Genomic DNA, 26,246 nt, shown 5'->3' with positions numbered 1-26,246 from the left:
TAAAGAGTTTATAGCTGAAGAAACGAAAGATAACCTTACTTAAATTAGTCTTGCTTTTTCTTCAAAAATGCTGAACAAGAATTTTGTTTTTTAGTTTCCCCTTGCCACCATTTAGCTCACCATCCATGAAGTCCTATCACTCACCACACCTACCATTCTCACACCTCTTCTCTCTGAGAGGTATCAAAATGCCCCTCTGACAGAGCTATGAAATTTAATGATTTTCTTCCCCATAAAAAAGATCAAGATGTCTATTTTTAATTTTCTACTAGCCTCTATCCTCCCAGTTTATGACTAAGCACCATAATATCTTCCAGAAAATACATACATTGCATACAATGATACGTACAAATTGTATATACAGAGCCCTACCACAATTCATTTGGCCAAAACTTAACCCTCTGCTCATTACCACAGGCAAACTTCACAGTGAATATTCAATTTATTTCATCTAAAGAATCTGTATTGTAGGTTATGTTATTAAACACTGTAATGCGGTGGTCTTCAAAACCTCCACAGTACACCTCAAAAGGCAGCATAGATCAAATGGTCTCAGTACTGCTTCGCTGTAAGCAGCCTGACACCCAGCTGAAAATCCATTATTAGACTTTAAAAGCTTGTATGTACACGTTATCATTTATTATATACTTGCACAAAGCAGCACAGTAAAGCATACTTCATGTAGCTACTAAAAACAACTCTTTCTTTTTACGATTCAACCAGACACACTTTATCTTTTCAAACCCTTTCTTCCTTAATTTGTAAGGGAATAGGAAACAGCAAGTCTCTCTCCATCCCAGTTCTCAATTTTTAAATGTTCAAGAAGCATCGGGTTACAAGGACATCATGGATATATTGTGGCAGGAACACAGTGCTGTGGAGCAATGTGATCAAAGTATCTGATTTAATAAGCTCAAATCAGGGATTTGTAAAAGTATGTACGGCAATTCTCCTTAATACAAACTGGTGGACTGTGAGAAACAGAAAAGATCACACACTCTTCCAAAGAAGGATAATCCTTGCGAGAAAAAGCCCAAACGTAGCACCTACAGCACATACAGCTTTGATGTCTGCTGTTTGTCAGGATACAGACAGAAATACCTCTGCACCACAGAGGGTGAGTAAGGATGTCTGCAAACATGCTGGGCTCAGCAAGAGACCCCCTTCCATCAGACACCCGGAGGATTCCACCACACTGGGCTGACCACCACTTACAGTTCCATTGCTTGCAATACATGCATTGATCAGACCATGAGAAAGGCCACATTTCTTTGATAAGGAAAATTTTAAAATAAAGATTTTTAAGGAAGACTCACCCCTCTGTTTTACAATGTAAAAAGCTGTAAGCCTTCTGAAAGAAGGAAAACAAGAAAACAAACACACACAGTACTCAGAGTGCACAGAAAGATCTCTAAGGCCAAATGCTTCTCTGCAAAAGACACTTGAAAAATATGTTACCAGTGAATACGGGTATAGGCAGATCTTTTATTATGAGTGTGAACAAAATGCTGCTCCTTTCACATCTTAAATATTGTTGCAAGCAGTTACATCTAAGTAAGCTTCTCCAGTACTTGCTGTAGTTAATATTCTTATTACCCAATTTAAACCACTTCAACTCCATGAATGCTCTGCAAGTTTTCAGTACAGTTGCACACTTCAGCTATGGAAAACTGCTGATCTCAAAGGCACACAGAAAATATCAGAAATAAATGACACATTTCCTCAACCATAGTAATAGTAAATGCAGCTGTGAAACTATAAAGTCTATCAACCACAGATAAAAAAAAGAAATCTACTTTAAGTAGCAAGTAAGGAAATACTGATACATAAGAATGATTTCTTTAGATATCAAAAACTAGTAATGTAAAAGCAGTAACACCTTGGTAGCTGATGAGTGGTGATTGTGAGACATCTGAATGTAAATATTTTCCTGTATACCACCAGAGATCAACAGATTTATAATGACAAAGCCAAATTTTCAAAAGTATAAGTCTGAAGTTAAAAAAAACCTTAAAACTCAAAGAGGACTTTCATGTTTTCACATGCAACCAATAAACTAAAACTCCTCTTTTGAATTCAGAAAAATATTTATTATAGGTTTAGAATTAAAATAAACAGCAAACTAAAAATATTGTTTGAAAGAGAAAGGCCTCTCAATAGTGTGAGAGGTTTGTATATCCAGCCATTACTTCAGACCAGATAGCGAGACAATATCTTTTTCTTCAATTCTTCTTTCTATTTATCTTTTCTAGGAGACTGATCAATCAAGTGAACAGTTTTTGCAACAAGCCCCTGTTTTAAAACAGCTGAATTATTAACTTTGTAATTCCATGCTGTGTCAGCAGGCTGGTGATCAGCAGATCACCTTAGCTTGATTTTAAGATCCCTTCCCTTTAAGGAGTGACACCAAAATATTTCAAGACAAATCAATGGGATACAGCTTCTCCCTCCCCTTTCCCCAGCACTCTAAGTGGACAGTAAGCAATTAGAAAAACCCTTAGCAAGAAACTGTATTAGAAAATGTTAAAAATAACGTTTTTAAGAGCCAGTTACAAGACCTGCTTAGATGGGCTTGAGAATAATTCCCATTTTCAAAGCAGATTTTAGTGCTAGAGTTGCTGCAATGAAAGATTCCACAGGCTTCTGTAAGTCACGTGGTTTCAAACAGCTTCTGCATTACTTCATCTGCTCTGGTTATCAGCACAAACACTTAATACAGAAAACTGGTATACATGTCGAGAAATAAAATATACGGTATCTATACAATCATATACAATACTACAACGAAGAAAGAAAAGTGAAACCAGAACAATGATACTGGTACGTCTCATAGATACAACCTAAAGATAGGCAATGAATTTGTTCTTTATCATGAAGTTTAGCACTTGTCTCATAGCGAACAGCTTTGGAACATCATCCAAGACAGAAAACTGCTGTTTCTTACCAAGAAAATCAAAACCACTTTTGTCAAAAATAAAATCATTTTAAAGGAGGACACAAAAAAAGTAAGAACACTCACCTTTTTCTGTGTGAAGACGCTTAAATGAGTCTGTTTTCGATAAGCTTGGATCTGAGATGACTTTGGAACCAAGCTTAACTGTCAAATCTATTGATCGGTATCCTTGAGGGAGTTTACGGTCATAGAGCAGAGTCAGAAGCTGGGCAAGTGTCATTTCAGCTGGTAGCGGTTGGCCTGAACAACAATGGCATCAAGTCAGCAGGGAAAATTATGATTGGGTTATTTTAACTTACGCGTCCAGGTGGTATTCATTATTTGTACCACAGATGCCAAGTAGACTAAATATTATCTGGCTCCAAATCAAGGCCTTAATTTTACAATTTGTTCTCTTGGGAAAAGGGGTCCCATCAGTTTGGAACCGACTATCAGAGAGCTATGCCAACATTCCCTAAGGCAGCTCTGTGCCAAGAGCCGAGGCACTTGGCACACCTAACAAATGGCTAAGGTTGATTTGATGTGCATTTTAAGCAGGTACTGCCTGTCCCCTACTATTAAACCCCACCCCTGCATCACCCTTGAATTGTGGTGGCATAAAAGTGTGTGACCATAAGGAAAAATGGCTAAAGTGGAAAACAAAGAAACCTGCAATTCCTTTTCAGTCCTAATCGTCCCAAGCACAGCTCACTGCTCCTGCCCTGTGACACAGCTCAGCAAGGAAAAATGAATGGCACCAACAGGAACACTTTTTTCAGCAGCAGCACAGACTTGAAATGCACGTGCAATACAGCCAAAACTGATTACTCAAATCAAGATTTTGGCCACTCTGTTGTTTACAAAGAATATGTTCTTGCCTGATCTTAAAAGTTATTCTAAAGATAGAAATTTTATTCCCCTGGTAACAAGCAGACTTACATCTAAAGTAAAATGTTTTAGAGCTGGACCACATAATACACTTAGCACGCCCGTTTCATCTTGATTGTACTGAATCAAATAACGCAAGTTCTAGGAAGGTCTGTAGTAGCAACTTGTTTTTTCAGTGGAAGATGGTGTCTTAAGAAATGAAAATCAGAAATGTCTTGCCTTCATGCAGCGAAGAGGTTTTCTGCTCTTTTGTTCATCACTGATTCTGCTTTCCATGGTTGCTTTTTTTGTTTTTCTAACAACAGGTTGTTGCACTTGTGATCAACCACAGCGCAGCTACAGAAGGGTCTATACTACCATCAGTAGACATTCAACCTTTACCAGCTAGATACTGAAACAGGCACTGTGTTTTGATCCCCTTTCCAAAACAGTAGCTTTAACTGTATCAGTTTTACATATTTCATTTCAGGTACATGATCCCTCTAATAATTGCCAGAGGATAACCTCAAAGTCAATAATTCTGTAGTAAGTTCCAAATTTAGTTTTTTACTGGGTGAAAATTATTTTTATGAGACAATTACCACTTATTAGCTGGCTCCTTGCTTTTATACTATAAAACAGATAAGAAGCTCTTCCATATAATATTGAAGTATTTCGTCCATGTTCCTGTCCTTTATCCCTGACCTAAGGTTAAGAATTCCAGTCACACCAATCTCTATTTTTGTCAAGTCACCATGATGTTATAATGCTCCACTTCTAGTTGAAAGCTGTTACCAAGCCAGAAGGGTTCTCAATAGAAAGATAAAAATGTTTATTAGCATTATATCTACTTTCTGATGACATATCAGCCACTGAAAAAGACAATAATTCTGGAGTTTTAAAACAGCTATTAAAGTTACCTGGTAGAAGTTTATGGTATAGATGAAAGACCGGAACACTAATGGTCTTGCTGGAAGATTCTCCTCCTGAGGAAGAGGTACCTACTTTATCTGCCATCACTCTTCCTCGCCTTGATGGTGGACGTGGAGGGGTGGATGAAACAGCTCTTTTTGACTGAGATTTCAAACCTAGTACACAAGTAAAAAATTCAGTCATTCTGGTATTTAGTAACTTCAGCTGGCCAAGATGCAATGTACTCAAGACCTTCAAGGACAGCAAAAAAAGGCAAACTTTTCAGCACTGGCAGATTAAATTTCAGAATAGCACTCATGTATAAAATATATTTGGATGTAATCCTGGAATTTTTATAGTCATAACTATATAGTCTTTATAGTCACATCCTCCTGAGCCTCAAACATAAACCAAACTGTAACTGTACTGCATCATATCATCCCTTTAAAAAAAATAACCAGAAACTATTCTGATTCTGCTCTTAAACTTAGTCAGAAAGCCTGTCTAGCCCTATGGTAAAACTTTTTAGGTTACTTTTTCAACTGGAAGCAAGAAAGGCAAAAATTTCTAAACTGAGAGATATTTCAGCAATAGACAGATAACAAGCACTTGTCTGGCCTACAAAGGTGACTTCAGCTGCAGTACTGACAATAGCACATGTGATGAAAGTTGTCTTTAAACATGCTCTTGAAGTTGCCTAGGTCAAAACCTCTGAAGTAAATACTAAATGAAAATTAAAAGGCAGAATATGTACATAAAAGCTTACTAAGCTTATACAGCATGACTGCTCTATTTTGGGACAGTTTAAGTTGCCTCAAGGCACAGTGAAACTATACAACTATCATGTACCCTTCTGTGCAGGTGATGGACCAAGTAAAAAAGCCAGCACATCCATAAACAAAGACTCATACAACCACTGTCTTGTAATAAGCCCAGAGCAGCTGGAAAACTAACACCACCCACACCTGAAACGCTATAATCCACTCTGGTTTCAGCTGATCAGTAGGAGTGCCTATAATACACAACACATTCTTCAATAATCTCAGTATACAAAACCAGCTTGTCTCAGGAAGATCAGACATCAAGTACCATCTCTGTTAATTTTACCAATAGCGAACAAGTTAAACAATGGCTGCATGAGGCTCTGAGGATACTAAAAACAATCCTTCAGAATAAATAAAAAGACAAAAGAAGAAAAGATTTCACAAACAGGTAGCAAAAACAAACTAATTAAGTTTACGTTCGAATTGGTTTACTTAACTGGGAAAAATACAAACTAAAAGGAGGAAAAACTGAAGTCTGCTTCTTTCTAAATAGGGAACGGGTTATATCAGGCAGTACGATCAAAGATGCAACTGGAAGGAGATGTGGCTGATTATATTATGCCATATCTTCAAGCTTGTTATATTTTTTTTTTACCAGATTCTTTATGCATTTTTTAACTGCTCATTTAGGCTTACTAAAATTTTAGATCTCACCACACATGTTTACCCTGTTTAAGTGGCACCTACTGCAAATATTTTTCCAGATAAAGATGCTGTAATCAACTATTAGCTGTGTTGCTGACCCATGAAAATGGTGCCTTTTTCAATACTTGAGTTTAGAGTTATATTTACATCTAAAAACCTGAAATAAAAAGCTTAAGAAATATTGGTGCCAGCAGTCAAAGGAAATCAGCATCTCTTCTTCATGCTTCATGAAGTGTAAATGAAATTGAGGTAGTTCAATGAAGGCAGAAAGCTAGACAGCAAGAGGGTAGTTTGAAGTTCATTAATCTCCCTCACACACAGCAGAACTTCAAACCAAAAGACTAATGGTCACTACAGTCATCATCTGGACTGTAACCTTGTGCCAGTGCAACATTACTATGTTCAATCTATAACTTCCATAGCAGTTTTGGAGAAGGGTTTACACAAATTATTGCAGGAGGATCTTCACATTAGTTTTTAGAAAGAAATCCCTGTACGCGTGGTTTCCAAGTGGAGTAACATGGCTTTATAACATCTTCATCTGACAGTTTTTAGCAGAGTTCCACCAGTTTTTATGGATTCTTTGTTGTTGTACACGGATTCTTTTATTTCCAAAGCATATTGTGGGAGTAGGTGCTCAAACTGATGCACCAGACACTACAAAAAGGTAGAGGCAGTAATACCCATACCATAGTAATAGTACACAAATACTAATGTATCGCCATATAATCCAAGCTCTGGGTTTTCTCTACAAAATCCTGTAAACTGCACTAGCAACAGCTTCCACAACATACCACTGACACACACATTTAGCTACAAATTTGCCTAAGATGTCATCCGCTAGAGGTAGCAGTTGTATAATACAAGGAACCAACCCTTGCTGCCTAACAGCCTGTAAGATTAATTAGGCACTAACATTTTTCTAAACATCATTAGTAATAAAAAGAATTGTTGGTAGATATGATTCCCCATACTCCTTTAATGTCAGAAAGATCCATTTTTCAGAGGTGGAAGAAAAAACATACCAGAAGCGACAACAACACTATAATTGTCCTGAAATCCATTTTCTGCTTTAACTTTTTCTTTCTCTTCATAGTTCTTTTTTTCTTTATCTTCCTTCTGTTCATTAATTAGCTTAGCTGTGATACTGGGTGTATCTATATGGGGGGGAAAAAAAAAGGAAAGAAAGGCATTTCAAGATATAAAGTTGATTTTGTTGCAGCTTCTAAGCTGTTAACAAGGCTATTCTCAACTATTTTAGTGGCTTAGAGTTTCATCCCAGGCAGCAAGAGTCTTGTAAATATCTGCAAGTTGAGGTATTATGATAATCCTGGTCCCTTCTTCCCCCAAAAGTCTGTCTTCTGACAGTTTAAAACTGTCTATCTAATTAGACTGGGTGTTGGCTTTTAAAAAGATTATTATTATTAAACTTCAGAGCTGCTCTGCTTTGGTCCCATGGACCAAATGCCCATTTATTGCTAAAGAATTTAAAGTTCATTAATAAAATTAAGACTAAGGTGAATGAAATACAAAACAAGTGATACTCATCCTAGAGAAACCTATCTGCAGTGATAATGCACATCTTCTTCCCATGGTGAAGGGATATGAGTAGCAGACTTAGCAATGATTTTATATCTGTGTTGTGTTCACCCCCCCCGCCCGTTTTTAATAGGGCTAGGAGAAAATGTATGAAATAAACATAGTTATTGTGATTTATTTTTACAGAAAGAATGACAAGATCAATTTGAGACATTAACAGTGTAGTTGAGAAAAAAGAAGTTAAGCAAAGGGACAGCCTTTGACACAGGATCTTCACGACTTCTATTGCTGCAGTGGCAGCATCATTTTCTTCTTTTCCACCCCCAGTCCAGCCCTTCTCTCCCCCTGGCACCCGAAACACACAGTTTGCTTCTCGCACATTCAGATCTTCTTTACTATCTCCTAACCATGGACTTAATGGAATGATATACAAGTATCACAAAGTTTTAAATACAGAGAAATCACATCAGATGAGGAACGGAAACATAAAAGAACCTTAACTTTTCCAGAATTAATTCTTCCAATTTTAAATGAAAGCTAAGCTGAGGAATAACAACTCCGGCGTGAACCCCAAAGTTACGATGCCCTACAAAGTCAGCATTTGATACATTTCAATTATAGGCATTACAGCCCATCACATCATCCCATTCCCCTCCCCAGTCCCTATTAGCACTGGCTATCCAGCTGACCACAACAGACCAGTAAGGCAGCTACTCAGTACAGCTTATGTCACCGCTCAACAACTGATCCCTTCCTCATTTGCACTGACCATCCCACCCATTGCAGCAATTCTGACCATAAACTGCACCAGAATCTAAAGACCTTGGGCACATTCCACACATGACCATGTGAATACAGGGTTCTATCAGAAACAGTAAATAATTCCCTCATAAATAAGCTTAAAGCATTTTTTCAGGATTTTATCAGAAATAGTAAACTATTCCTTCACAAATACACTTCACGCATTTTTCTAGGCTTCATTATTTTTTAATTACAATCCCAAAACACATCTTGTTCTGTCTAGTATTCTGCCAAATACCATTATAGTACTTCTATCACCTTGTTAGGGAACATATTTATTGCTGTAATGAATTTGATAATAATTTCAATGTAAAGATTTTCAGCAAATGCAGAAAAGTAATAGCTCCTCTAACTCCACAAAGATCTCCTTCAGAAATTAAAGTTAAGCTACACTGAGTCCCAAAAAATTACACAAATATATTGGTATATAGGAACATACAAACCTAGTTGGATATGAGTGCAGCTAAGTGGACACACTTCAGTGCACATATTCAAAATGGCAAAATCATTATTGCTGTGATGATCTTTGACTTTTCTTTGCTATTACTGAGAACCAGAACTCTTAAGAGTAAAGAGAAAGTGCTGGGTTCACCCTCCCTGCTTCCCATTTTTTTTTGAGTTAAACATGCTTAAAACTGATTTTTGATGTAATACGACCTAACAAATTTTGCTCTATTTCTTTCTTGAGGAGAATCGACTTGTATCTTGCCTGGTTTTACCTAGAGAGCTCTGCCATGAACCTGAGACCTTTAGTATGAATTCTACTCTTTAAACACATTTTAAAAAGACCACTAACCCTAATCTTTAACATATAGTTCTATTTTCTGAAGTATTAGATAAAATTTCAAGTTCAAGGTGGGGTTCATTTTAAGGTTAGGACATCTATCATTCGGGTGTTAAAATTCATATTATGGGCTGTGGAGGCCTGCTCAACAAAGTCCTCTACAGGGGTTCATCTTTCCATGTATATTCAAGTAGTGTAACTGGAAGTACTGAACTTTAAAAACCTAACAAATATATTAATGCCTCAACATTATCCTCTCATATATAATTTTAAAATTAATCTCTGAAAGTAAGTTCTGGTTTTAAATCTCCATTTAGTAAGCAAACTCAAAAGTTTATACAATAGGCAAATGCATAACCACAGAAACTAGATGGAGCCTTCATTAATGTCATGATTTCATCTTCATCTTGAGAAAAACTTTTAAAAGTTCAAGGATATTTAACTGACACAATTTGGGAATATTTAAGTGACTGGACGAAAACAGGGTGTTTTAAAGACGGATATCTGCAGCATCATTTGTGTGGTCTTGCAAATATCCCATGAGAGATATTAGAACACAGTGATACTAAAAAGCAAACACAAAATCCCAAAAGAACCAACCAACCAAAAAGAAACAAAACCCCCACCTGCCCCACCTGAGTTTTATAGATGGAAAGAACTGCATTTGACCAGTAAAAGAGAATTTTACATGGAACATGGAAGGCATATGCAAAAGCTTAAAACTTAAACCACTCTTTCATATTTGGCAATTATTAATGAACACTGCAAATATGTATATTAGACATTCTTGGTTTATGTAGGCCATTTTGTTTGTTTGTTTTTTCTTTAAAACTGCATCTTAAAAAAATTAAACATGAACCATTGCAAACTTGCCTGAAACACGATCAAGAACCTCTGCTAGAGTTGTTGAGACAGGCAAGTGAAGAGTACGAAATTTGTGTCCAGCTCCATACATTGGATGTTGAATTACATGACTAGTAGCATTAATTCTACCTTTGTACAACTGAAAGGAAAAAAAAAAGTCAACATTTAACATGCCTATAACATTCAGGAATAAGTTAAAACACTAAGTTCTTATAAACTCACCCCAGCAAAATAAAGTATACTTTTCGTGTGCTAAAAAAGAAAACTGATAGATCCTTCAACTTTGGACGCATACAGTAAAAATGCATGAGCTTAGGATAGGTTTTATTTTTTAACTCAAAAGAATTTGCTTCAAAATCCCACTTATTTTTCAGGATGAGAAACTATGATGTCATATTTATTTTAAAAAAATGTATCATTTTATATAGCTCTATATGACAGAAAAATTGAGTGTCTGAGAACTGCAATTATTTATGAAATGTAAACAATTCTGAAATTAATTAAGAAAAATCACTATACTTGCTCTGACTTGAAGATTGTTCTAGATTTGATATCTACTTTTTGTTATGATGACACATAACTAAGTCACTAGAAGCTAAAACATTTCAAATATGTTAACACATTTCAGTCCAAGTTATGTTCACGTGTTGTATCACTCTTTGCTTGCACTGAATTTTAGACTTTGCAACAATGAGAGTGCCACTTGTCCCCTTTCTCCTGTCATCAGGAGAACTGTTAACTAATATTCACATGCAAAACCAATTTATTACGCAATATTATCAAACAAATTTAATACTTGATGACAATAAAAATCTAGCCTATAAAATACAGTTTAGTTAAGAACTTAAGAAAAAAAAAACAGCGGTCTAATCTTTGAAAGGTTATGTTGTTGGATATACTAGAAGTATATGCTGCACATCCACATTATTTTGAAAGTTTTTCTTTCAATGTTAGAAGAGGAATCATTATCTCCTCAGTAACAACAGACAGACTGTTTCCTGGCATTTTTAAAAGAAGAAACTGAATTAACTTGACAACTTCTACTCAAGATATTCTTTCTGCTTTTACATACCTAGTAGCATTCTGTAAAAATCTGTTCTATGTAAAACTAATTATTAGGTAATTGATGTTACTTTCACATTACCAATGGTCCTGTTAACAATTAATCTCAGCCAGGTTAAAATAAAACATCCAGATGTTTGTGCTAAAACTGCATTTGTTCCTCCTTTTCTTTTTTTATACTAACTAATCTGGTCTCCCCGCCATATATCTCCTGTAGGACCTTCCTTCAGAGATGTAGTAAGAACAGCAGCAACTGAGGCAGAAAAGAGTTCTTCCTTAGATGGGAGTGTCAGATCTTTTAGTGACTTTTGTTTTTCCTGTATTTCTTTATTCACAGCCTTCAACTGAGAGCATAGCACTTCAGTCATTAATTATAAATCTGTGCTCTGGTGAAGCACAAAATCATACATCTACTTTATAAATCAATTCAAGAATTTATCCATGGTGTTTTGGCTAATGGCTGAGGGATCTCTGCTAATTTTGAAGCATCACAACTATGACTGTTCCTCAATGAAACTGATAATGAAGAACTGTTGGAAGGTCTAGAACTTGTATCTATATTTGCTGCTAACGTGTAAGGATACTACTAACAAGTCTGCCATAAGATAAATTTCAGTTGTCAATTCCTTCACAAGCAGCATATTTTCAACAACATGGCTTTATCTTAAAATAGTGCCTTAAATTTTGTTTTAAAATGCTGAGTTACAATTCACCGACACATTCCTTTCCAAAATTCTGCAACGTGTACAGTAGGAAAAGCTGCTGATATTTAAAAGTTGAAAATGCTCTGATTATTAATTTATTCCATGTTCACCATACAGATATGAAAAATTCTTACTGGACACGGGGATTGAAGAAACAAAGTCACTTTCTCATCCTCCAGCATCAGCTGCAGAAAAAGTCTCCTAATAAATCCTGAAATATTTCCAGAGGTTGGGAGGTTCCCACGCTGAGGAGAGGACTGGAACAATTCACAGAGAACCTGGGAATGCAAGATGACATCAGATTTAAAATATTTCTATATTTAGGTCTCTAAAATATAGCTCTATACAGCCATAATAGGCAGTGCTTAAGATCTACCTTCTAGTTATCATCTAAACCAGATCAGAAGCTAGTACAGCTGGAGAAAATACCAGCAGCAAGTAAGGGTTTTTTTTTTTATAAATAAGTTCAAAACACTGACTGCGGCAAAGTAATTGTAAACATGTAGACTACTCAAAAAGATAAAAAACCTGAAGACAAGAGTATTTAGAAAAACAGCTTTCAAACTCCAAAGGCAAAAAAAATTCCCACCACATAATGCAGTATTACTCCTGGCCATTAACGGAGAACTGTACTGATTTTTTTTACTCAAGTCTACCTGTTCCCAGGGCATTGTCATTCCTAATGTTGAAAAATCTTTCTTTAATTATACTTTAATTCAACTAGGTCTGCAACATTAACAAATATAAGGAAAATAGCTGATTTTTTACTAGAATGCCAAATGCAAAGCCATATTCTGCAATAGTCTGTACTCCCCTGGTCATAGACTGCACTAAGCACATGCTTGCACAAACAAATTAACCAGGAAATCTTAAGTTACCAATACAGAGTAAAACTTTTTTTTGTTCTCACCTGTGCCATGAGCCTCTGGTTGTTAGGATGGCAAGAAATGCACTGTAAGAAGAAAGCAACTGTTGCATTTTCAATTGCTGTCCGCTGCTGAGTGGTCAACCCTGTTGTTACAGTTGAAGAAAGCAAGCTAGATCTTGCACTGGTCTGTTGTGCCGTCACATTGTGTCCTCCAGAAGTAGCACCAGAATGGCACAACAGAAATAAAAGTGCTGTCCACAATGGATTCACTTCAGAGCCACCCAACCAATCCTTCATCATGTGGCTATTGCCAACTTCTGTCAAAAACCTGAGAACAGGAGCAACCAGGTCTGCTGTGATGGGCATTTTATTAAAGTGCTGTGGAACATGATGCCTCCTGAGCCTGTCCTGGGTGGTATCCGTTGATTGTGCAGTGCAGTCTGAGCTAGAAGTATGGTTAAAGCAAAAACTAGCAAGACTTCTTACAAGCAGTGAAGGCAAACCTGAGTCCAATAATTGCTTGATAGCTTCAGGAGACTGAGATGAGGCAGCAAGAGTAGCCAGGTGAGATTCTGTTAGTGCAAGGGGAGCTTGTGCGTTTTTAGAGTCATCTGTTAAAGATGAACTAAGGTCCTGCTTTTTGCTGTCATCAGTCATGGACAGTCTGTGTTGACACTGCATTGGAGGAGGAGTGATACCCATCCATCCCATAAGCAAGGAAAAATAATTTGGGTGGATGTGGCACATTGAGCAAAGCAAACTATCAACAGCTTTCTTCAAAACCATGTTGCAGGGAAGAGACATGGACCAGATAAACAGTGACCTGTAAAAGACAGAAAATCACGTCAACACATAGTTTGCCACTCATATTCCCTTTTCTTTGTTGGTTCATAAAACATCTTTCTACATTTATGATTAAGTGTTGTAGAAGCTGATGTAAAACAGATTGACCTGAGCTTGAAAGCCTCATTTGGATCACACTATCTGCGAGATGTTCATTATCCAAAAGGCATCCTCAACTCTATGTTTAAATTTCTTTCATCATACTGAATTTAAAATAGAAATAAACTGCCTTTTCTGGCATGCTGCACATTAAAGGCAGGATTTCAGTCTTTTGACAGTTGTCACGTAATTTATGCATTTTTGAGCCAACTGCAACCTCTTTGTGCTTTCAACCCTCCAAGCTGCAGCTACTATGTAATAGGATCACACACACACTCATTTCTAGAAAGCTCTCTTAACTCTTTGTAAGAGCTGAAAGTATTTTAACATGTTTCCAAAATTTTTAAAAGTTTGTTTTATTAGAGTTCTACCTGAAGATGGTGCAAAGAAACGAAGGCAGCAACCATCTTGGCTGCTGATTGTTACCTGCACTTTACTCAACTTGAACTTAGGATACAATTTAACAATATAATTATTCCTCAGAGATACTAAAATCCCACCTACCTTTGCACTCACTTCTATCCAAATACTACCTGCTTGAATGCTAATCCAAGAGAAATGAATGCAACAGCTAATTTAGCTCCTATTATTAGGCTTAAATTTCAGAAATGCTATTTGTAAAACAGTGGAAGCATCATTTCTTCATATAGATTTTTTCAGAGTAGGAAAAGTATTTACCCCTCCCCAATAAACAAAAAACCCCCAAACAAACCACAAAAAACAAACACAGTTTTTGGAACTGAATTCACAGTACCATGACACCATACATAAGTCACATTATCTTAACCTTTACACGCAGAGATGAACACACACTTCATGCCACTTCACGTTAGGTTTTTAAATAAGTTTGGATGTCTCATCATATATCCTGTTTCCATTTGAAGACAAGGATTGTTTTTCCCTCTTCTGGATGGAAGCATTATTCTGTGCTTAGTCTAAGGGATTCTAAGTGTCTAGAACAGAACATGGGGCTAACCAAATGTTAGCTTTATTATCAGTCTAGCGAACAGCTAACGAAAAACCCTCTCAAGATAAAACATTAAAATATCATCTCAGTGATCAAATGACCCACAACTTTAGCAAGATAGTCACAATTAAGTCCACATATAATAAAAGTAAACTTAAACTCTTCTCCAACTGCATATAAGATTCTTTTCCAACTAGATATTAAAAAATAGCTAAGGAACAAATTAGTATCCATTGGCCAAAGCAGAAATCTTGAAATGGAAAATGAGGATGATGGGAAAATATATCCAAGAGAAAAATGAAATATCACATGAAGAAGAAATTAGGAGTTATAGACAGATCCATGAAAATATTTCAAAAGTTAAAATATCGAAGAGGATGAAGAGTACATGAGTAGTTATTTTTTACTTGAAGAATTATTTAGTCTTATAAGTCTGACAACAATCCTTCTATATTCATTAAAAATGTATATTATAATTTGCTCCAGATGCTGGCTGATATGAATTACAGTTTTATTTGGCAGGACATAGAGGAACAGGGCTATATTACAATATCCATACTCAAACTAGATACCATAGTTTTATTAGTGTTCCTTCATTTTGTCCTGTGATGAAAATAACAAACTCTCCTCCAAAGGACAGGAATTCAGTTGTGAAATCCACTTTTATATTAGTATAAATCTAAACAGGCTATCCATTTTAGGACATCTGTTTTTATTAGAGTTCTTCCTTTTCAAATGTTAAAATTCTCAAAATCCACAGTGAAAACCTATTTCTGTTAAAAGGTATTCCTGAAAAGACTAATTGACCTGCAATTTAAAATCCCTGAATTGATTCCCAAAACGAAGAAGCTCACTTTGAATAAACAACTATTTATATGGCAGTATTATTGAAGTGTCTTTGGAAAAGGCCTGGCTTGTAGTCATGTATTTAAAGACCATCGTGCTGCACATACAGAAACGCTCCACATGCTTCTACCAATAACCGTAACTTGTACATTTCCCAGTGCCGGAATGTTTGACTGCGCCTAAAGCAGAGACTGAGGCAGCACAAATATGTGAACGTTTCCTAAGGGCAACACAAAATTTTGTGCTACTAAAGTTCCATTCATTAACTGGAATTTTATTCAATGGTACAAATTAAAGATATTATACTAGATACAGGAATTTAACAGCTATATTTCTATAAAACAGATGTAACAAATCTGTGTGGCACTCTATTTTGTTTAAACAGAAGAGATGGTTCAGCAACATAAATTAGGAATGTTAGTTCATATATTTTCAGTCACTAAAAGTATACATTTGGTGTTTAGGGTGAACTTTTTTTAGAATCAAACAACATCCAAGTGAATCCATGGTTCAAGATTCACTCAAGATTTTATGCTCTGTTTGTTTCAAATCAGACTATGGCTGGAACAAAAGTGGCAACTCCAAAAACCCAATTCCCTACTCCTCTAGCTCTTAGCTATCATTTATAGACACTGGATAACATGAGTATTAAAATAATGCTTCTATAATAGGATACTAATGAAGATCATGATTTATAGGTACCGTGAAAATTACTGCAAACCCTCAATTTCAACAAGAACAGCCCAGAGCTATCCATTAAAAGACAAACAAAACCAGGCAAGTATACACACAGATTTGCTCTTTTGTTTTGGATTTTTGTTTTTAAACACAATTACACCTGGAATATGTCAAGTACAGTTTTGTGTTTAGAACTATAAAATTACCTGTTTAGATATCTTTAAATAGCCACTCTACGAATTAGCTATTTGCACTACTGTTTCATAATGAGTGCAGTTCAAGTCGCACCATTTCAGCAAACAAAATAATTCAGTTATAGAAAGTATCCAGTGAAAAACTTGGCTTTACTTACTCAAAGAGCTCTCTGTCCAGCAATGCTGGCAAATCATATTCAACAAGCAATTCATAACTGTGCCACAAAATTGCTGCTACGCAATGCAAATGGGAAGGAGATGGCATCAAAAGACCATACTCTCGCGTTGAGCTATTTGGACCAACGTAGCTGACCCGGCCACTTTTTTTCATAGCTGCAACTCTCGCAGAATCGCTGACCCATTTCAGCAATGCTTGAATTCTGGAAGGCAAGATGATGTAGTACATTATGAAGGGTCAAAGAAACACTCAAAACCAAATTAGCTTGCTGCTGCTTAGTAATCTCATTCACACATTTATCTCTTTCTTTGAAGCATAGTTCAAGAGTGAACTCAAGCTTCTCAAGACTTAGATCACTAACAAGGGAAAAATCAAAAACACCTGTCATCTCAGACAGCCAAATGTAAGTGATCTTTCTATAGAGAAAGAAAACATAGCAGGTATCTGAGTTCTGAGTATCTGAGAGCAAAGTCAGTTGAACAATAAAAGTTCAACTTTTATTGAACAAAAAAAGAAGGGATTGTATCCTTTGCAGAGAATGCTAAGAACTGGGAAGGAAAGCTACCTCATAACAATCACATTTTAAAGGCTGTTTTTGTGCAGTAACACTAATCCACTGTTTAGCAGGTTATTTTTGTATACACTTCCACATAAGAATCTAAATGATATTACCTGTCTTTTGTTCCCGGGTCTTGAGTTGTTCCAAGCTGATAAAGAATGTCTATTGTAGAGTCAGAAGAGAGACCATTTAATCTTCCAAACAGTAAAGGACTATTCAGATCTTGCCGCGTTCAAAAAAAAAAAAAATAAACAAAACACAAAAGGGGAGGGGAAATAATAGAAGTACTTACATATGCATTTTTTTAAAAAGTACTAACGAAATTGTTACAGAATTGCAATATTAGCATCTAATTGTGTTTTGCCATTAACATAAGGATGCAATTCTCATACACACCGTTATCTCAAAATTGTGCCTTTTGTATGTTCACTGCCATGTGCAGCCTTGCTATAAAAGGGAAAATCATTGCAACATTCATGAGATACAGGACTTAAATGTTTAACTAGTAGAATTTTCCTCAACATATTGCAAGGAGACGTGACTAATTCCAATAGAGCTGTCAAACCTCATGCTTTCAACTGAAGCAACCATTCAGTTCAAAATGGAAGCTTATAACTCCAGTTTCCATCAACGGGACTAGGACCAAGAATTTCCTCAGATTACTTCCTATGTACCTTCTCCTCTTTGTGTTAATCTCCTGCCCTGTAAGAAACTACTCTTTAATCTAACAACATTTAAGCAAAACACAGTAGGCTACACTGAAACAGTAAATTGTGGAAAATATGTCATGGAAGCCATTCTGAAAAGAGTGGTTTTTGTCATTATCAGCAACTTCAAAACAGGAAAAAGGTGAATTAGGTTTTCTGTCACTTAAAAGACACAAAACAGCAAAGTGCTAGGGAATCATAAATACAAAAACCCCAGCGCATTAACAGAAGAGCTACTGCAAAATTTCATTGTAGGACACAGATTCAAGTGTCTCGATTATGTACCTCCACCTGTAAATATTTACAACACTTAGTGCTATTCAGAAGTTATGATGTCCTACAGAACATCACTGCCCAAATATTAATGGATTTGTTTTCCTTAATGGTACTCATGGATGCTCTTTATTTCGAAACACCTAGACTCAGTATCTATAGTAAGACAAACTTATAATATATATTGCATGTCCTACTCCCATGTCTTCAAAGCATTCACCTAATCATCTCTTCTATACAAAAATCAAAACAACCCTGATCACACTGCTTTACTGCTGTAGAACTACCCGCATACAAAGACTGTGATACTTAGAATCACAACAAAGCAAAACTGCAAGTTCTGGCAATTCAAATTCAGAATCAGAAAGTAATGTGTAAATATACTATATTTGTACATTTATGTAAGCAACGTTTTTAAGCAACAACTAAAAAGAAAAACATTGCACTCACCTGCAGGATCGCTCCCTGATGCTGAACAGTTTCTTAGAAGAATGTCAATCAATTTTAGGCCTATTCTGGTGGACTGAAGACCAATTTTTACAAGCACAGCCTCAATGTTTGGAGAATGCATACCACAGTAAGGCGACATTAGTAAAGCAGCACATGTCTGCAACAGATTAGCAGTGGGTGCTGCAGCACTAGCCATCATGCCTTCTAAATCACTTATGTGAGTGAGGCAGTGGTGCAATAATCTTAACCATCCAATACTGAAAAAGAAAACATGAAAATGAGTTAATGTATAATTTTCCTATTTTACATTTGTAACATAACTACCCGCATTAAATTCTAGGGCAAGTACTGCAGAAAACAGTTGTGACACGGTCAGATACCATCTGAGAAAAGCAGATTAAACTGAATGAATTTAAGCCCACAATGTCATATACAGTAGCAATGCTGTTGTAACCATTGGTTTAAGGTTATAAGAAAGGCATGGTCTGTGGACAGGAGGAGTTAAGTGCCTACAGGTTTTATTATTAAAGTATCTCAGGATTTCTTTATTCACATACCTATTTTTTCCATTGGGGCAACCTATTAGGGGGAAGGTGGTGTGGAAGGTGTTTATATAGACAGAAGGTAGAGGATATGCTCATTTTCTTGTGTTGTTTGGGTTTTTTTTTCCCCCCATTAAAAGGAGCTGGCCTTCACGTAAATGTGCAACATGAAACAGCACACTGCCTAACTTAGACACCGTTGGATTTATTCATATTTAAGGTTAAGATTCTGCAATAGTGGTTTGTGCTGAAATGATATGCCTGCACGGCTTCTCTGACATCAAAGTTTTTGGGTCATACCCTTTTACCCTAAATTACAGTGAACCTTCACGAACCAAATTTAAAAAGCACATAGAAAAAGTGTGCATTTATTTAAAGAAACTAAAAATGTGTTAGCCACTGCATTTCCCAGGCATCTCTCTTACTTCTTTGACAAGATTGTTTCATATTCCTTTTAATAATAGATCTTGAAAAGTAAACCTATTATAATTCAATCAATTTGGAAATATATTAGCTGGACTTTATAAAAAGTATACTACAATGCTGTTTAAACAAGCACTGTGAACAAGATGGCAATCTAAGCTGCATGTGAAATAAATAGTACCATTTCACTGAAAAGTTCTAAACAGGTTAACTTATTTTCACAGCTAACCTCCATCTCCCACAGCTAAAAAAAAAAAACAAAAAAAAGGCAAACTTGCATATAGATCTTAAATGAAGTTAACACTTTTATTTTAGAACAATTTACTCCTAAATATTTGTCATTTTAGGAAAGAGCAAGTACTCTGTTATGCCTAAACAAAAATTATGTCCAAGTTTGCTGAATATATATTATATTACTAATAATACTTTATTGAGATACTTATAAAACTAAGCTGAAAGCCACAATAAAACATTCCAAGGCATGATGTACACTCACCTTTTTTCTTCAGATACTGATTATCTTTGTGTGACTTTAAGATAACCTTCTCTAAAGTACAAATATAGCAACAGTATAATTTGGCTATGCAAATTTGCTTCACTGCTATTCAAGATCAAAGACCAATTTCAGTTATGCAGCTTTTATCAAATACACACTGGACAGTATTCAAGTTCTCTAAATTACTCTCTCAAAATTTTTCCCAGCAAATGAAGAAAGACTTTTAAAAATTTCCCATGTTCTCTTTTCAAATTTATAAACATTACAGGTCAAAGATGAACTATTCCAAAGTAATGAATTTTTACAATTAAGTAAGTGAAAATTCAGAATAAGGAAATCTCAGAAATTCACCCATTCACTTCAAAGTTGGTGAACTTTAACACTTATTGTTTAAAAATGCTCAAGGGTTTACTTCTTCCTATTTTAAAAATCAGTAAACTCAAGATGCCACCTAACCAAATAAAAGCTTTTGAAAAGAAATCTTGCTGATACACCAGAATCAAAACATTCAGTTCCTATTTTGCAAACATTCACGAACAGCACTATTAGATATGACTTCTACAAAACACCCCATTGTCCTATTTCTATTCCTGCTCCAACACTTACATAATCCAGTTGACTTTGGTAGGGATAAGAAATATATTGCTACTTCAGTTTTTTTGAAAAATGCCTACCCATTAAAAACACAGAATGCAACTCTGAGTCCTCTCCTACCCTTTGTATTCTTTCACAAGTTTTCCACGATATTTGAAACAGATTCTGTAAATCAGCTAGAAAACCAGGTACTCATGAATACAGTTTGCTACTGAAAGATCTGACTCAGAGCAGAAAATGTCATTAAAGAAGACAAAAGCATGAACCAGCACAAACATGCCTCTGTCCACTGACAGCAGCAGCTTACCTTGTTTTAGAGACCTGATCCTCAGAGGGAAGGAACGGATTATTGACGGTTGCAGAGGAGGTGTTTCCGAAGGCGGTGAGGCCTAACAGTTTGATCTGAGAGAGGCCCAGGGTACTGGCATCCCGGGGACGATGGAGACGGAGGCAGACAGCTGAGGCAACTTCAGCTTTTACCAGCTGGATTTTTATATACGTGAGACCACTTGTGATAACAGGAGTTGACAAAGGTAACATATTGACACCATCTGCGCTTATTTCAACAGATACTGATGAAGGGCAAGCTACAGAGTAAGATAAGAAGGTTTAATACCGTTTAAAAATTTGTACTGGTTTGAATTTTAAGTGTTAAACATGTATCCCTGCTAAAGATACAGAACAAGATGACTGAAATGATCTTAGGCAAACACTACTATGGAACTGCAGCTGCAGTATTTGACCTGTGTGACGGTAGATGTTGAGAAGCATAAGCATTTTGCTACATGGTATATCCAGTTTATTTAAAAGACTTCAGATGAAGACAAGTCCTATCAGTGTAAATGCCACATTTCCCTGGCAGGGCTATGACAATAAGGGTTGAAAATCTCAGGCTTCATAACACACAAAACCATTTTGCCTGAAGACTCCTGACCAACATCACATTCTCAGTAGGGAAAGTTTTGAGAAGTTTTGACAAGTATTTTTGGCACATTAAGAGTTAATGTCACAAAACAGGTACTGAGCAAGAAGAAATCAAGCAGAGGCAGGGCTTTCCATCCTCAAGAAAAGCAGAATTAGCAAGCTTTTCAACTTACTTTACAGGTATTCTTCACACAGCCTGTCAGCTTTATTTCCTCTAATTATACTCCTCGTATCATTTCTAAATAATACCCTTCAAATTTTTAAACCAGCATCAATATCAGTGAGTCTACTTACTTGCCAGAGAGGCCAAGTGAGGCTGGATGTGGATCTCCTTGAGCAGCACAGCTGCAGGAAGGTGAATCGTGAGGTCGCACCAAGCTTCTTCGGGTAAGAATATGTACGACCATGCGGCAGAGCGAGCTCTTCTGTGAGGAGGAGTTGCCTGCAACAGCACTTCAGCCGGCTGGGCCGTGGGACTGCTGGAGGTGATGGAACCTTCAAAAACAGCACCGTTAACGTCAACTTTTTGTAATAAAACCCACATTAATTTACAGCCTGAACTGTGGAAAACAATCCCCTCCCTGCCCCTTTCTCGCCAGTTTTAGTTTAATGATAACATCCCATGAGTAATAACGACAACTGCTGAGATATTTTTCTTTTACTCAGACTGTTTTACAATAGGCAGCTGACATACCAACATGCGTATGCACATGCTTGAAAATTTGCTAGAGGACACTTGCTACCAAAATCCTAAACTTTCTATCAAGCGCTCATTACAAAACAAACCAATCAAAAAGGTGCAGGTTGAACAGTATGCCTAGAACTTGAACTCAATTAATTCACAGTTAATATAATGAAGGCTTTAAATGTTTAAATATCACAATGATAACATAAATGACTTTATAACCCAAGCCTGCAAAACTTTTTCTCTAAAAATGTTTGTCGTACATGAAAACCTTTTTAGAAAAAGGACTCCAGAGTCAAAAAGCCCTGACCACAGAAGCTGCTAATATTTCTAATCTTACCATGAGTTAAAAATGAGTAGAAAGATCTAAGCTATGTCTTCTATAGCAAGTAGTATGGCACAACAGGACCAGATTCGTGTTATTCAAACTACAGTACTTGTGGTGTTTTACTTTAAAGTAGCTTGAGCCTGGCCCCATGACTGAATGCCTAGTAGCAGCTGGAGGTGAATTCCTGTGAACATTTTTGACACTCATAAATGTGAATGACAGGAATGAATGGATTTCTTTCTTGCCCAATAATTTTTCAAGAAATTTTAAAAAACAATCCTTTCTTTCTCCCCTCTTGATAGTGAGACACTGTATGAATACATTCACAGGCTATGCTAGTTTAGTGGGAAACAACAGAAAACATTAAGATACCAATAGCAAAAAGGAGCCTGTGCAAGATATTAGAGCACATTTACATCTTAAAACACATGCATTTCAGTTAACTAGCAGCCATGGTATTGATACCAAAACAACATTGCAATTCTGGCAAATGTGCAGATGTGAGAGCAGAAGTAGCAATATCAGTCCTTCTCCAGATTCTGCTGCCCTGTTTGACCTGGCTCGGGCTCATTCTCTATCATCCAGCTTTGCTGTGCTTCTGTTACAGCTCCACCGAATCTGATGTGCTGTAAGTGAAGTGAGCAAGTCTCAGTGTGCCTATGGCAGATGGTGGGCTGGAACGGGGTATCCCCTGACCAAGGGGAGGAAGAAGGGGCCCACCTCGATGCATGAGAACATCAAATACAGATCACTCCCTTTCCTTCTTTCCTGTACCCACATCAGGTCTTATTACCTGTGGAGGAGGACCTAAACTCCTCCCCCAACATCTTCTTGAAGCACCAGCAACCCCTCTGTTTAGAAGATTTAATAGTATTGAAACATTTGATGCTATCACAGTATTTTGTTTAAGAACCTGATAAAGATTCAAATGACCAGTAGATATTAATATAAGAGAAAGAAGTAGTACTTACCCAAAGGTGCAAAATTGTGAATTCCTTCTGCATTATCAGGCTCAGAAGCTAGCACTCTAGCTTTTAAACTGCTGTCTGTTGCTTTGGTGGGACCAGAATCAAGAAATTTCATAATAGTTGAAACCATGCTTCTTGCTGTGTTAACAATAGCTCTTGTGCTCGTTACCATGTTGTTACAAATAAGCTGAACGCCACCTGTGTATAATACAGGCCAGGGGAAAAAACACCACTGTTAGAAGCATGTCATAGATTCTAAGCAGCAAAGGCCTACTCAGTAAATTTGCTCCTCCAGACACATATCTGTATTCCTTCTTTAAGTGCAAAAAAAAATATCTATAATAAACCTTTCACATGATGCTGCTAGAGACATTCTTACCCATATCATGGAAAGCCTTCAGTGCCTCACTTGTATCCAACACTCGTAAAATGAACCAAAGCAGTGGCTCAGATAACTGACAAGTGGCAAGAGAACCCTAGAAGACAAAGTTAAGAAAAACAGTTTCATGCAAAATTAATATGACAGATATAGGCATTGGTCTCCTCTTCTAGCAGGCAAAAATCACAAAGAAGAAATGCCACCATAGCTGACCTCTCTACCACAAAAGACCAATATCATGCTCCATATGGTTCACTCCTATGTAGAAGTCTTTGTGATAAGCAAAAGATCTTAACTACCAGGGGTAAGTAGCTGCAGGGAAATTGGAATATTGAGTATTTAGAACATCCATTAGTATGAACACAATGAAAGTGTTTCCCACCTCAGCATAATAAAACATTCAATCCATCTTCAAACCTTTAGCCATGAACATTTACACGAACGTCAAAACACCCTCACAGAAACTCTCTCTCTCTCCCTCTACCATTGACAACAGAGGGAGGCTTCCTAACTTCAGCACCAAAGTGAGGGTGAGAAAATGCTAGCATTTCTTTCATGCATCACTAGTTCAGTTTTCTGAGGGTATTACAGGTTACAGTATCAACTAACCTATATTTCCCTTGCAGCACAACAGACCTAAGGGAACTTACCTGTCTTCCCATGTACCCACAGGCCATGTAGGTAAGAATTGGCTGAAGCATCACTTGCACTGTCGTTGCTTTTTTACTAAGCGTTGTCAGGATAGTGAACAACCCATCTCCAACTGATATTGCATCTAAGCCACCATGAAAGTTTTCATGTTTAGTGAGATGTAAGCCACTTGCACCTTAGTGAAAACAGAAATAGTTCAAAGGTCAGAAGCTGAGACCTAAAACCCATTACAGCACATAAGAGAACTCAGGGATATTTAAATTTCTTTTCAGTTAAATGTTCACATGGATTTTACAAAATACAAATAGGCCATTTTTCAGGATCATATTAAATTACTGTTAGTGGTCCAAGGTACATGTTACCTTATTTACAGTATAGATAGGTAGACTTGACCCAGGAAGTCAGGGAATTTAAGTTCAATTTTAGATAAGACCACACAAATGACTGTAATTAGTGAAGGAAACAGAATAAGAACAACAAGGATTAGAATCACTCCTAGCCAGAAGCAACCAAAAAGTATTTAACTTTTTTTTTTTTTTTTCAGATAATAATAGAAGTTACAGCTCAGGATTTATTCATGAGCATTTACTGAATATCAATATTCAGCAATATTGATTACACATTGCTGAAACTGAGGATGAAAAGCAAAAGTATAGTCTTCCCAAGGAAGAGATTACCTCCATAAATACAACTGTCTTAAAAATATATCTATCTGGGAAAGCTTCTAAAAGTGGTTTTAGATTTGAGTGTGGGGTATAGATGGAATAATCCCATTTCATTAGAGAAACTGGAGTTATACTAACAAATAATAATAATAAAAAATAACATGTTCAAGTGATCTTTGGAATACGCCTTAGAGAAACATTCCACCAAGAGAACTGACAGCTGTAGGACTTAAAACACCCTCAAGCTATCAAGAAAGAAAATATTGATAAGCACTGAATGCATGGAGACAAAGAAAAGTCTTAAGACTCAGTCTATGCATGGTCTAGAAAAGCTGAATGGAATGAATAATGGAGCCAAAGCCAACAACGGTTGGTTTGCTGTGAAGACTCTGAGACAAGGAGAAGGTAAGACAGAAGGGGAATACTGTTACTTTTATAATTTTCATAGTCCATCAATGACAAAGCATAAAAACCTAACAAAATAAATAGACAAAGTGGTCATAGAAGACAACTCAACATATGTTTTAACTTAAAGTGACAAGTGAAATTACTCAAGGCCATCTTGGTTCCTGAGCAGCTGGCTTGCCAGGTGCAGTAAATTAACATTATTAGCATAAAATTTGACAACAGAGCCACTACTTATCAGCACACATCTGCAGTCACCTTCTTGTTTATCTTCCCTGGGTAGCCAGCATACTGCACTAGCTGTTACGTGTTTACTACTATTGACTATGTGCTGATAACTGATTTTTGGATCATATATAACCGTGGCTGCAGCCTTGGAGAAATGTTTGTTCATAGATGTTGTCTGGAGAGAGCCTAATACAGTTCTTCATGAAGGAACTAAACCCACAAATAACTGCATTACATCTTCCCAAAATAAACATACGAATTAGTTTCAATAACCTATATTAAAAGATCTTGGTAGGAACAATCCGCTGAAGGGATGAGCTGGCCCAGTATCCTGAATTCAATGAAAACCATTTTGAAACAAT

The 26,246-nt window shown here is 36.5% G+C and overlaps 1 protein-coding gene across 12 annotated transcripts in view; it reads right to left on the bottom strand.

The window, feature by feature from the left end:
* The window catches only part of BIRC6 (baculoviral IAP repeat containing 6), a 185,547-nt gene that overhangs the window by 63,367 nt on the left and 95,934 nt on the right, over nt 1–26,246 (bottom strand). For 10 of the 12 annotated variants that reach the window (XM_065057989.1, XM_065057992.1, XM_065058001.1 and 7 more), the window contains 14 exons: nt 24,586–24,761; nt 23,936–24,032; nt 23,560–23,754; nt 21,870–22,070; nt 20,959–21,238; nt 18,597–18,853; nt 17,280–17,388; nt 16,588–16,809; nt 12,845–13,625; nt 12,069–12,212; nt 10,178–10,307; nt 7,206–7,337; nt 4,720–4,887; nt 3,020–3,193 (listed from right to left, as the gene is read on the bottom strand). In XM_065057989.1, coding sequence (XP_064914061.1) covers nt 3,020–3,193; nt 4,720–4,887; nt 7,206–7,337; nt 10,178–10,307; nt 12,069–12,212; nt 12,845–13,625; nt 16,588–16,809; nt 17,280–17,388; nt 18,597–18,853; nt 20,959–21,238; nt 21,870–22,070; nt 23,560–23,754; nt 23,936–24,032; nt 24,586–24,761 — 3,066 coding nt within the window. The remainder of the gene's footprint in view (nt 1–3,019; nt 3,194–4,719; nt 4,888–7,205; nt 7,338–10,177; nt 10,308–12,068; nt 12,213–12,844; nt 13,626–16,587; nt 16,810–17,279; nt 17,389–18,596; nt 18,854–20,958; nt 21,239–21,869; nt 22,071–23,559; nt 23,755–23,935; nt 24,033–24,585; nt 24,762–26,246) is intronic. The other 2 variants (XM_065057997.1, XM_065057998.1) reach the window with 1 other exon arrangement.

The sequence above is a fragment of the Columba livia genome, chromosome 3 (genome assembly GCF_036013475.1).
Source record: "Columba livia isolate bColLiv1 breed racing homer chromosome 3, bColLiv1.pat.W.v2, whole genome shotgun sequence".
Lineage (NCBI taxonomy): Eukaryota > Metazoa > Chordata > Aves > Columbiformes > Columbidae > Columba > Columba livia.
This window is presented reverse-complemented; position numbering and strand designations above follow the sequence as displayed.